At 36.7% G+C, this 13,250-nt stretch overlaps 1 protein-coding gene across 1 annotated transcript in view; it reads right to left on the bottom strand.

Annotated features, from left to right (window-relative positions):
- Positions 1-10,489: 10,489 nt before the first annotated feature.
- The window catches only part of CTNNA3 (catenin alpha 3), a 1,635,386-nt gene continuing 1,632,625 nt past the window's right edge, over positions 10,490-13,250 (bottom strand). The window contains exon 17 of the mRNA XM_029931758.1: positions 10,490-10,848. Coding sequence (XP_029787618.1) covers positions 10,561-10,848 — 288 coding nt within the window. The 3' untranslated portion in view covers positions 10,490-10,560. The remainder of the gene's footprint in view (positions 10,849-13,250) is intronic.

A 13,250-nucleotide genomic window follows, 5' to 3' on the forward strand; every position in this document is an offset into this window, starting at 1 on the left:
GCAAGACTGGTGCTAACAGTGACACAGCCAGAACACAAACCAGGCAGGGTGAGACCAGAGCCCCTGATCCTGACCATGGTGCCATCTTGCCACCCGGTGGAAGTCATATATTGGGGCTCTTTCTGCATTCCTCAAATCAGATACAGCCATCCCACTAGATCTCAGAGGGCACGTGAAGCCATGAGACAAACATGGGGCTGCCCACCTGACCTTCACTATTTGACAGGAAAATGTGAAATCACCTGTAGAGTAAAATAAACTATACTTTATTAAAAGAGATACATGTATTAAATAGTCAAATATAAATGTATCCACTTTAAGAGGAACCTAATACTTGTGATTACTTGTGTTTGATGCCTTATCATGTATTCAAAAATAGTTTTAAAACACATAAACCTATATTTTCACCCAGGCACTTGTTTATAGCATACACGGGATGGTTGCCACTGATTTCAATTGATCGCTTAGCCTTAGCACCTTTGTCTGACATGAGAACCTCTGTCATCTAACTCACTGTTTTCTTTCTGAGCTCCATCCTGCTGTAGCTATTCAGTTCACTTTATTTTAGCCAGATGAGCCACTCATGTGGCATGCTCACTCCGACCTTTGGGACTTGGCTCATGTCTGTCTCCCTAGAATGTTGTCTTTCTCCAATCTGATAAACCCTACTCTTCTATTAGAACCACTACAAAGCCCCCTTCTACTTGAATCCTGAAACCTACATGCTTTCTTGCACTTTGTGCGGGATTGTCAAGAGCTGCAATTTTATTTCCTTTCCTCTGCTATTTACTTTAATTAACCTGATGATTCCTAAACCTTGATTCTAAAACATTCATGCTTTTTTCTATCACCAATAACACCTTTGCATATAACAGCTCCTCAAGAAATATTTTTGACTGCTTAATAAACAAACAAGTTAAAAACATCCTTTGGCATTTTCTCATCAGTGACTTTCCTTTATCTAATGCAGCAGCCATGGTTTTGGAAGAGTGGCCAGGAGAATCAGGGGTTTTCAAATCCTGTCCCTGACACTCATTACTGTCTCTGTGAGGAGATATTGAGAATTAATAAACTCTCAGAATTTCAGATTAGATATTTCAGAGAGAATCTGAATCACAGATGAGTGGAATTCTGCATTCATTCATTGGAAATAAACTCTTTCATGAATTTTCTCATTCCTTCTAAAAATATCAGTTGGGCTATTCCTATGTCAATCATTGTGCTAGGGCTGGAGACACAAAACTAACTATGGTATGTTTATTGCTCCAGAGATTTTACAGAATAAATAAGTCTAAGGAATTGAGACATTTCTCTGGCACAGCATTAGGGTCTTGAAATGTAGCACGCAGAGCAATAAACCTCAGAGTTAGTGGGGGCTTAATGGATTAGCTCAGTGGATGGGGGATGCTATGAGTATCTAATGGAAAGATGGAAATGTCCCCAAACACAGCTGTGGGTCCCCAGGTCCATCACACAGGCTTCCTCTGAAGCCCAAGAATCTGAGACAACAAAAATCCTTTGTGAATTTTCTGCCCACACCTGCTCAAAAGCAATGCCTACAGAGAGCACATCACCAAGTGAGGTGTTGAGGTCTGCATTGAGGAAGACAGTTCACTTTTGTCCCTCAGGATTTGTCTTTTCTGCTCTTATAAAGGATGTCCAGGAGACATAACCTGCACACCTCACATCTGTCACCACCAACAACTAGAGGGAACAATGAGGGGGCAGGAAAGATGGCCAGAGGAAAGGGATTTCATCCACCTCTCTGTGAACCTCAGAGTAGCAGGTCCAGATCTCTAGGCACTGTCAGGATCTTTAGGGTCAAAGGGCAATTTGATATAAATCCAGGAGGGATCCCTTCTACCCAGACCCCTCCCCTGGCCATCTCCCTTGGGTTTCACATGCCTGTTGTTTCCATGAAACTCTTTTCTTTGGGCCCATACCTCACAGGAACCTCTCATCCTCTCCCCAAACAAGGGATTCAGACAGGAGAAGAAGGCAGAATTCCTTGACAATGAAGGACAACGGTAACTTTTCCGTCACAAGCCACAGGATATTAAATGTGTAATGACTGGAAGTTAAATCTCTGAGTTACCGCTCCTGGATGAAATGTTTAATGGTGTTGCCCAGGAAATGTCAGGACATCAGTTCAGCCTCAAGGCAGGTACAGACTCTTCTTGCCAAGAGTGCTTTTAGTTCCACTTCCACCCCCAGAGTGAGCATGACAAACAGATCAAGGTGGAGAGAATGCTACTGTCAGAGCAAATATGGGCTCCTGGGGCCCAGAAAGGACTGACCCAGAAAGGCCACCTCATGCCGGCATTTTCATTAACGAAGAGGCAGCCAGCGTCTGGCACAACTGAATGAGGGAAACTAAGTGATAAAGACTTGGTGACTGCATTTTGAGATAGTACAGAAACTGATGAAAATTAGGCAATAAGCATTGTGAAGCAGTAGGGCCATGAAGCAAGAAAATGATGTCCCAGAAAAAAGCAACATGTAAGTCCTGTAAAAGTATCCAGAGACTATCCCCATAAGGATTCACACGAAAATAAATTATCACCATGTAGAGATGAAGAAGTCACAAGATGGGTGTGCGGAACCCACCAATATTCAGATGCAGAAACATTGGCTGAGTCAATCTATGCCAACCAGGGAGCATGTGTTCAGACATTCTCAAAAAAATTTTTAGTCATGTCATAAAATTCTAATCTAGAGAATAATTCTTCAACTACATAAACATGACTATTAAGGTTAAAAGCCAAATTTCCATGTCGAGCAAAAAAATGCCTACTTAAACCAAGAACTTAAGGCTATTAGATACGATGCATGTTACTTTTGTGTATGCAGTAGCTTGCAAAAGTATTCTCCCTGAACTGTAACATGTATAATTGAAGGCAAGTGGGAATGAAGGTCATACCTAGAAGTACCTGGTTAGATGATTCAGCAATTCATTCACCTTTCGCTTATTTACTTATTTTTTTTTACCCCATCTAAACCAGATACCACCATTTGAATGCAAGATGCATAACAAATTTTTGTTGCTTTAACATACATAGTTTATTTATCAGTTAGGCAAATTATTAATAAACTACAGAGTGACATGAGTTGAAATTAAAACATTGTTTCAAATAATACTATATAACTTCAAAACAAACCATGTTGCATGTGTGACATAATTCAGTCTTTGAGAACAAAAATGAAAGAAAATTTTCATTGTTTCAGTCAAGCACAAAAGGCATGCAGAATCTCAAACACGAAGTATTTGGGCTTCTATGTCAGTGTCATGAGACCATTAAAGAGCTCTTTCTATTCTTGGATAAATAATTCATTTTTATTGATTAGTGAAATTGACTTTAAGGATAAATATGGATCTGAAATATCCAAAAGTGCTTTTGCCAAAGTTGATCTATATCCAAACCATAAAACTGCTTTGAATTGGCCATTATTTTAGTGACTGGTTCACTTGACCCCACTCTGCCTTCTGAACAGCAGGGTAAGATGTACAAGTAAGGTGTTTTGAAATAGCTCAAATGCCACTAAATGTAAGCTCTCAAGATATTGCTGCAATAAACATGACTATTTTTTTTGCTTTTATTTCACTTCAGGCTATCTTAGTCTAAATCTGCCCTTCATCCTGAATTATAATGTGCGTATTACCTTCAGAAATGTCACGAAGTTTAAACTGTCAAAGTTGTTGCTTGTAAAAGTACTTAACATAAAGTAACAGATCCTTTTTTTTTTTGCCAAGTCATGAAAGAACTAAAACATAATCAAAATGGAAAGCAAGGCACCTAGAATTATTTCATAAAGTTTTAATTCATATTTAACAACCACTTCCCCAAGAAAAAAATAAGAATTTAAGTCCCAACTATGAAGTACTAAATGGGGCATAACATATGTCTACCTCTGTTTTCAGAGACTTGTCAGTCACAGTAATGGAGTAAAAAACACATAGGCCCATCACATAAGCCCAATGACTTTTTCTTTGGAAGGATTGTACCACACAAGGAAAAAAATCAAAAGTAATAAGAAAAACACCTTAACCTTGCAAGCCAGTTACTAAAATTCTTATTTTTAGTCCCCATGGACACACTGTATATTGACACAGAAAAACACAGAGCCATAATGGCATAAGTTATGGCAAAAAATGGAACACTGTCTCCACAGTATTTTTGAAATTAATTTTATGTTTAAAGTGTCAGGAAGAAACGAGGTTCTGTTTAACTGAGAGAGTGCACCGACATCTCAGACTTGCTCCTTTGTTTTATTAATAAACATTCTAGTCTAAATTTGATGTTAGAAGCCTAGGTCAAGAAAACCTGTCAAGCTAGACTCTTGGAGAACACTAAAGAGATTCAGATAATTCACAAAGATGGCAAATTGATGTGACTGACAGCAGTTGGCTTGGTACCGTTTAACACATGGCTGTCTGAATAGGAAAAAATAACTCATCTACAGAATTTAATTATTGATTTAATTATTGAAAGGAGATGCATACCTTCAAGATCAAATAACCAGAATTTTAAAAATTAGCATTCTTCTTGAAAATGCAAAGGAAAGAACACTTTAAAACTAGATAATATCTCATTTGAAAGGAAAACACAAGAACTAATGCTAATAGCATTTAAGTGACTTTTATAAAAAATTTAAAAATCTATTTAGAAGAGATTTGTAAAAAGGATTATTAGAAATCTGAGCTTTTTTCAAAGAGAAATTCCTTCTTGAGAGCTTCCCTTTCCTCCATTTGGGACAGGAACCATCCTGACTGCCAGGTACCCAAAAATGAAGACCCCAAATTCCTCAGTTTGAGGAAATACCTGTGAATCCACTTTAAGAAAGATCAGAAAATCATTAAACTCTCCCGAGTCTGTGATGAGGAGGTTTATCCAGCAACATGGGTAGGAAGAGAAGTCAAGCCATTAGTTAACTGTAGGAAGAAGGATGATGTGGAGTGCAAGGACTACACACACCAGCAGACAGGCACATACCTTATTCATTTGTGACTTCCATACAGAAGGAAACATACATTTGCTATAATTTGGGGCTGTCGGGAATACAAAGAAACTATCCATTATTCCAATAATCTTGGCCAAAAGTCCCCTGGGATCCACAACTTTAAACACACAGACACACATTAGTGTGTGAAATAGGAAAGAAGTGGTGCCAACAAATGTTTGCAGCAACAAACAATGCTGAAGATGGGTTGAAACAGGTATTTCCACGGAAGGCCCCTCCTCTGTAATAGCAAAAGCAATTTGTCAAGGGTTTTCATCCTGTTTCAGATACATAGATGAAATAGTCATTACTCAGATATCTGACACCCTAATTCAGAGTATTAGAGGTGAGAATACACAGCTAATTTCTTATGGGTCTGTCTTTTATCAACTTTAAATGGTCTAGTTATGGATTGCTAGTCATTTTTTTAGGTTTCTGTCTTTTTTCTGTTACACAGGAAGCAACCAGCATTTGAAATATGTATTCCATTTTAAACTGAACAAATCTAGTTCCTTTTATCGGGAAATCTGGATGGTATAATGGCTAAAGTTCAGACTCTAGAGTGCAGCGAACAAAATTGTATAGTCAATGAATTTTTGAGCAATATTTTGAGCCTCTTTAAACCTCAGTATTCTCATCTATGGAATGGAACTAACAATGTTTATGCCATAGGACTATTGAGAGAATTAAATAAGGTAAGAGCATAGCATTGAGCACAGAGTGGGCACATGGGGTAAGGAACGCTTTTTTTTTTAATTTGTTTGTTTGTTTGTTTGTTTGTTTTACCTCGTGTATTCTAAGAACCTGGAGCAGTGCCTGGGAGATCATCATTGCTCAATGAATATATGTCAAATACATTAAGGTGTGATTATCTTGATGAGCTCTGATATTGGGAAGAATTTCACCCATCAGCAGCCTAGAATTTCCATTTCTCATCTTACAAACAATATCCTTAAATCATCCTTGAAATTTATATAGTTCATCTTCTTTCCTCTGACATAACTTCACTCAAACCACCAAAGACAAATACACGTATTCTATCCTTAAAATATTCCTCAGGAAGAAGCTCCCTAATCTGTGTAGAACCAAAACCTCTCCCTCCATTTGGCTATACTTTATCTGCTTCTGCAACTACTTTTCTTTTTCCCTCCCCTGCCTCTGTCACTTTCTTACCCACATCCCTTTAGAACTGCTCTGTATATATTGCTTTTTCTTTCCAACTTGTCAATCTCATTTCAAAAGGCAGTCCTTGGGATTTGTTCCCATAAAGCCAATGGGGACTTTTGCATGCCACAAGCCGGCCTGCAGCCATGAAACATCTTATTCTAGGATCTACATAAAGGCCAGCCCTACAAACCATCTATTGCCCATAAACAGGATTCTGGTAAGGTTGGGCTCCATTTGGAAATGGCTCTCTCAGATAGTATTAATTATCTTCTTTTGAAGTGTTCAGGAATAGATCCTATCTATCTTGGTAGAGGGAAAAATTCACATGTAAAATGATGACTGTTGTAAATATGTTTCTCAGATTGCAGAAATTTTCCTAGTGTACTTAAAAAGAATTTTTGAAATAATATACATTTACAATCTTTTAATTGGATGACCCTAAACTTTCTGATAAAGTCAAAGATGACTTTCCAAACAGAAAAATGGCTATTTGATTCCTGAATATGCAATAGGTAGGCTACCTTGGCAAAAGACAGGTCGACAAAACAAATTATAGATTTCATTTAACCTGATACTCTGGTGCTTATTTTGCTGACCTAGAGAATTACTTACAACGACACTGAAACAGGATAGCAATTCTGCAATGAATTTACTGGGAAATGGTAAATATCTCAGATCTCATTCCCTCATTCCACTCCTTCTATCTCTATACAGAAATCTGTATCTACGGGAACCTCTATCCCTATCAGGAAGTACGCATTTGATATCAAAAAGGGTAAGAATGTTTTCTGGAATAGAAACAGGATAAAAAAAAAAGAGAGAAGAAAAGAGAAAAGAAGAAGAAAAGAAGGAAGCTGCTTGGAATTAAAATTTATAATTTTAATGCTATAGAATATATTGACCAATTTATATGTGGGATAGACACCTAAGGAGATGAGAACCAAGAGTGGGATATTTTGGGACATGGGCCAAGAGGAATGGACATTGATTGAGCATAATTGTCTGGGATGAGCAGTCCTGACTATATCAGTCTGGGGGAGAACCATCAGGGGTTAATGGGAGGATCCCTACCCAGGGATGGGTAATGAAAAGAACACACTGAAAGTGAAGGGGTAGAAAGTTACTAAAAGTACTTCTTCTGGTGTCTTTTCAGCCACTCATTAATGAGGGTGAGGAGTACTTGGGTTATTATTGGGTTTGGGGCTCAAATTGGGCATTTATCTATATGTTCATGATTTTGTCCTGCTATAGTATGACTTGAAAACTGTTCTCCTTTGAAGGTGGTAAGTATGCCAGAATGCCACACTGAAAAAATGAGCCTTTCTGTGTAGTTATGGAGTCCTTAGCCCTTACACAGAAGGCATTCTATGGGGAACATATGTTGTACTGATAATGATAAGTTAAAAGGTGTGTGAAGGCCAGAGAACATAATTAAGAATATTATATTTTTAATATTTATTGTTTTTACTAATGTCCTAAGACAAACATAAAGTGGATCGTTAACAAACTACCTTAGCAACTTAGGGTTTGAAGTCTTTTCCGGATTCCTTTATTGAGTTGTACCCAGAAACTCCATTAGAAACAAATATTTTAATCAAATTATTTCCACGTGTGTTAAATAAAAGGGAGTCATTTAGATTTCTCATTCTTCCTGTTTGATAAAAATCTTCCAGTGTTTCTAGTTAAAAGAATCTCTGGTGGGTTATGATTTCATGGGCATTTTTAAAGTATCATTATGATTCTAGTCTGATGTTTTTCTGTGATGCTAGCGACTAAGTAGAAGGGAACTATCCTTGTAGGTATAAACCCTCTCCTTCCTCTCAAGGATTTTTTTTCCTACATAAATTAATATAAATTAATTTTACTAAAAGAAAAAGGTGAGTCTGGGTTTTGATTATCAGGTTAAAGCAAATGTATCATGCGAAGAAGCACCAATAGCTGTGATACAATTTCAAAACGTGCCTGGATGGGCCACCAGCCTATCACTCTCTTTAAGAAATTTCTGCCATTTCCCTACAAGAGAAGGGCTAAATATAAACACATATAGTACATTCTTATTTCCTGATAAGGTTCAGTTAACTATGCTTTATAGTACAAAGATTTGTTAGTACATTTGCTGCTAGTTTTTCTTGTGTGTAAGCACTTATTAGTGGTTTTGAGTCAAACTAAGTCTCAAAATGTTGCCTATTGCAGGAATTCACTCAGCTGGACAGATGTCTTTCTCACCTCTATGCATCTTCTTCTTATTACACCTTTGATTACTACAGTGGACTTTACTCCTGGGGCGTTCTCCAAGCTATTTTTAAATTAAGTTTTGTATAATTATAGTTATTTACTTTAAGCTAAAGCGGAAATCAACCTACTCTGAAGAAGAGAACAGTTCACACCTCACTTGGGGTAAAATGTCATTTTTTAAGATGTAGAGGTTATTTGGTAATTGTATAATTTCAAGTTATTTTTGTTCTTTTGGCATCAATGCTGCATTCTAAATTCCAACTGTGGAAAGCTGACATAGGATGAAACAGACATTAGATCTTCTAAATGAGATATGATTTTGAGCTAGTAGTTTGGTATTCTTAAAAACATCTATTTTCTCAACTAAATTATAAATTCACCCTTTTATCTGAGATAAGAATTGTCATAGATGTCACTTTTGTAATATCTATCCTTAGAACAGAAAATGATGGTAGCATTTCAACAAAAGAAACACCCTTTTTGCCTTTTATTATCAAGATGATCCTGGAAAATAGAGTTGTCTGGATTTCCTAATTCCTTATTGCACTGCTTTCTCTTTTAAGGAGTGGACTCTGTCTGGAATAATTATTGTGCTCCAGTGCTGAGTGCAAGGCAGAAAGGACCTATGGCTTTTACCTTCTAGGAAGTTTATATGCTGAGCCAAGGCAACTCAGAATCTTGGAAGAACCCAATAATTCATTACAATAAAAAGTGAACACTTTCCACATAATTGATAATGATCTATGAAATAAATCTTTTTCCCATACCATTTTGCTCAAGGTACCCCACACATCATACTCTCAACTTTGTGCATTCTAAAATTTCACACATTCTTTTACCCAAACTTGGCCTTCTGGTATCAACTGATGCTGCATGTTTGAACTTTACTTCAATTAAGATAACATAGTTGTTGAAACAAGTCACTAATGGCAGTATTGTGCAAGGTGAAGTTAAGATGATAGTATACTTCTGATACTGTAGAATAGGGAATTCATGTTTATAACATTTTGAAGGAGAATTCTATGTATGAGAAAAAGTGAAGCTTAACTTCTCCAATGAGGGAAAGGCAGGAACAAGGGGGAAAGGGGGCAATGCACTAGACTCTAAAACTATTATGAAGTCCTTCATGAACTTAAGTCAGTGATTGAAGTTATAAAGTTACCTCAATGACTTTTATTTTAAATAATGTTATCAAAATCACTCCAGCTTCTTTGATATTAACTCTACTTCATAGTTCAATGATATAATTCATGCACTTATATTTTACCTGATGCCAAAATGTTTTTCAAAATGGCCTTTTACTTTTAATTACAATTGCAAGCTTATACAAATGGAGTTTTAGAATCATGCAAAACTGCTTCTACTTCTGTTATTGTAACTCACTCAGAAATATAGATAGATGTCTCATTTCCCCAATAAGTGATAACTCTTCCTCCACATACTCTTCTGGTGGACCCATTTAAATCTAACACTTAATGTACAGAACTTCTGGACACTATGGAAGCTTAAAGGCTACACTTATGGCATCAAAATTCACTGTAGTCTTTATATTTTTAAAAAATACTTCATTAATAGTCAAGACTGAACTTGACTGCTGAGCTTGGGTAGTTTCTGATGTTACCCTAATCAATTGATGATAGATATGGATCTCTAGAGATTGATCTTTTTTTCCCCCAATCTCGACATATCTAGAGAATCACACATATCTGTCAGATTAGGTCAGATAAAGAAAATATGGGGATCAAATGGGAAAGCATTTTATGAAGTTTTTTGTTTTCATTGGAAACCAAGAGCTCATGTCAATGCATTAATTCAAAACAATAAGGTGAGTATACTTAAGCTATTATAGACGAACAGGACTCACTTAAGTCTCCTAAATTAATTAGATCATAAGTGCAAGATATTGTCTATGATAGGAAATGTTAAATGACACCTGAAGGGTTCATTTATTCAACAAGTATGTATTGGTTGCTTATTAGGTGGTGGCCATACAGAGATGACAATGACATGATCCCAAATATATGTTGCTCCCAATGTTTTACACTATCTTTGGATTAAATTCTAGAAGTTAATGAGTTTACAGAACTAATCGAGTGTAAAAATAAAGCAGTGTGTTTCACCAGGACTTTGTAATACAGGCACCAGAGTAGAAGAGTGGTTTCAGTAGACATGTCTTCCTCTAAATTCACTCATGACTTGCACTGGGTGGATGTTTTTCTTTGCTGAGCCTCGCCGGACAGCTGCACAAGTTTCTTCTGGCTTCTCTCTTTTAATCAAAGGCTTTTTTGCAGGAGCCTTCATTCTCCACATCACAACTGGGTGCCGAGGCCCAGCAGGACTCTGAATTCGAATGATCTTGGTTGAGGCAATGTAAGACATTTTCACTGTTTGCACTACAGCATTCATTAAATTTTTGGCAGCTTGGATCAGGGAGGTGACGCTGTCCAACTGCAGGGGGAAGAAAAGAGCTATTATTCAAGAATGCGATAAGGAATTTAAAGAGATTTAATGTTACACACTGGAATGTTTCCCTTTGTTTTTACCCAAGAAATAAATTATTTCCCATTATGTGTCTATGTAAATTACATACATTAATCTATTTAGTTATTTATCATTTATCTCTTTATCTGATGTATACATATACTGATATTCTATCTTCTAAACTGATATTTTAAAGAGATTAATTTCCATCTCTAGGTGTCAGCAAAATGGATTCTATTACTTCTATATACTATTGTAAGCTCCAGATGGCCACTGCTTTCTTTGTAATGGATCTCCTTATTTCCATGGGTAATAAAAGCTATATTATGGATAAGTAACTTTATGAGAACAACAACTGAAAATTCTTCATTTTAGAGAATTTGTACTTTAAAATAAATACCATACACACATACAGGTATACACATCCGTGTATATCATTCATGAATATTTCCTAAAAAAATTCTACCTAAAAGTGTCTCTTTTTTAAACATATAAACTGTAAACCTAATATGCAGTGTGTTAAAGTAAAAAAAGCCAAGGTTTTTCAATAAAAGAGAGTTTCAATTCCAGGTCTGCATTAGAACTTGGACAAATCATTTAACCATTTCCTTCCTAGTTTTATCAGATATTTAATAGAAGGAAAAAAATGATTACTAAAGTTAAATAGTATGTGCCAAGAACTTAATACAGTGATTGCAAGATAGCTGATTGTTTTTGAATAATTTCCTTGTTTCCTTTTATTTTTTTGTTTATTTACTTTGGGAGAAAGAGAGAGAGAGAGCGAGCAGAGGATGACAAGAGAGAGAGAGAGGGAAAGAGAGAATCCCAAATAGGCTCCTCACAGTCAGCACAGAGCCCAACACAGGTCTTGAACTCATGATGTGATCATGACCTGAGCTGATATCGGGAGTTGGACGCTTAACCAACTAGGCCACCCATGGGCCCCATTTCCTTTGTTTCTTATGGAGACTGACAAAATTGTTTAATTGAAAAGATACATTAACAAAATTACTAAATAAAACTTTTTTCTCATATGATTTTGTTCTTGTTATTTTTTTTTGATTGTTCACAAATATAATCTCAAGAATAAAAGGAGTAATAGTCCTAGAATCTTGCAAAATACCTTAGAGCTAGGCCAAGTTGGTTCATTTTTATACAACTAATGCTTCTTCCATTATTTTAGTTTGGCAGATTGTCATCCACAGCCAGCTCATCCGGGAAGACATGCCTCCACTGTCACCTCCCTGTGATGTGTGCTGTCAGGGCTGAGACTCAAACACCAGCTCTGTGGTTGCTAAAATCCATCAACAGCTGCGTGGCTTGAGGATTCTACCTTTGCAGCTTGAGGAGTCTCATCTCACACCCAGCATAAATGAGTGAAGGAAAGTAGTAAGCTGAGGTTATGTGCCTGGGGCAGTGGTCTGGCTGGCTGCTTCGTAGGAAGAAAATTTAATTAGCTCCATTATATGCCAAGCCTGAGATCCTTGAAAAAGTAACACCAAAAAATATGTAATTCAAAAGGCAGTAGTACTTGGCAACTACACATCTAAGTCATTTTACTTATTGAAGCCAGAAATGTACAATCTGTACATGTGGCAGGAATGACAAATGCTTTGCAGACATTACACAGGGTTTCATGAAGCACTCACTCACATGTATTTCAGAGGACACTTAGAGCTTCTGAATCTGCACACAACTGAAAAAAAACCCACTAGACTTCAAATAGAATAACACCCTTTGTTATCGGTGTTCTTCTATGGACAGATTATAGGCCAAACTCTGTCCTTTAATAATTAGCAATTTTTATTAAAAAACCTCTGGGAACCAGTTAGACTCTGCAAGTAATTTTAATCTCACTATAGGAAAAAAAAGTTTTTTAAATGATGAATTAATAAAAATAGTATTGAGGACACTTGGTTGTATTCTCTCTCAAACATGAATATTTGGTTTACTTCAAGAGCTCTGTGCTACCATGAAGTCTTCCATGGCAGAAGGTTCTAGAGACCTGCTCTCATTCAAGATTTCACCAGTGGCTTTGGATTTTCTACCTTGTTCTCCTTCTGACTTTGTAATCTTGTCATAGATTGTATTTATTTCATTTCCTTTTGATTTTACTTACAAGTGATATATATAAACCAGTAGCCTAGAGGGGATGTTTAAGTTCAATCCATGTCTTAAAATGAGGAGATGGGCTTGTCTTCTTTCCTCATTGAATGAGCAGAGCCCTGTCTGTGCCATTGTGATCTCTAATGCTGGCTTCTGACAAAGCCTTTTATTTTAAAATCCTAAATGGCTGTGGTAAAACTTCTCCTCTGGGTGACTCAGAAAAATTGTAGGATAAATTATCCCCCTAGGAGAGCATGGAGACT

Source organism: Suricata suricatta, chromosome 2, assembly GCF_006229205.1.
Source record: "Suricata suricatta isolate VVHF042 chromosome 2, meerkat_22Aug2017_6uvM2_HiC, whole genome shotgun sequence".
Lineage (NCBI taxonomy): Eukaryota > Metazoa > Chordata > Mammalia > Carnivora > Herpestidae > Suricata > Suricata suricatta.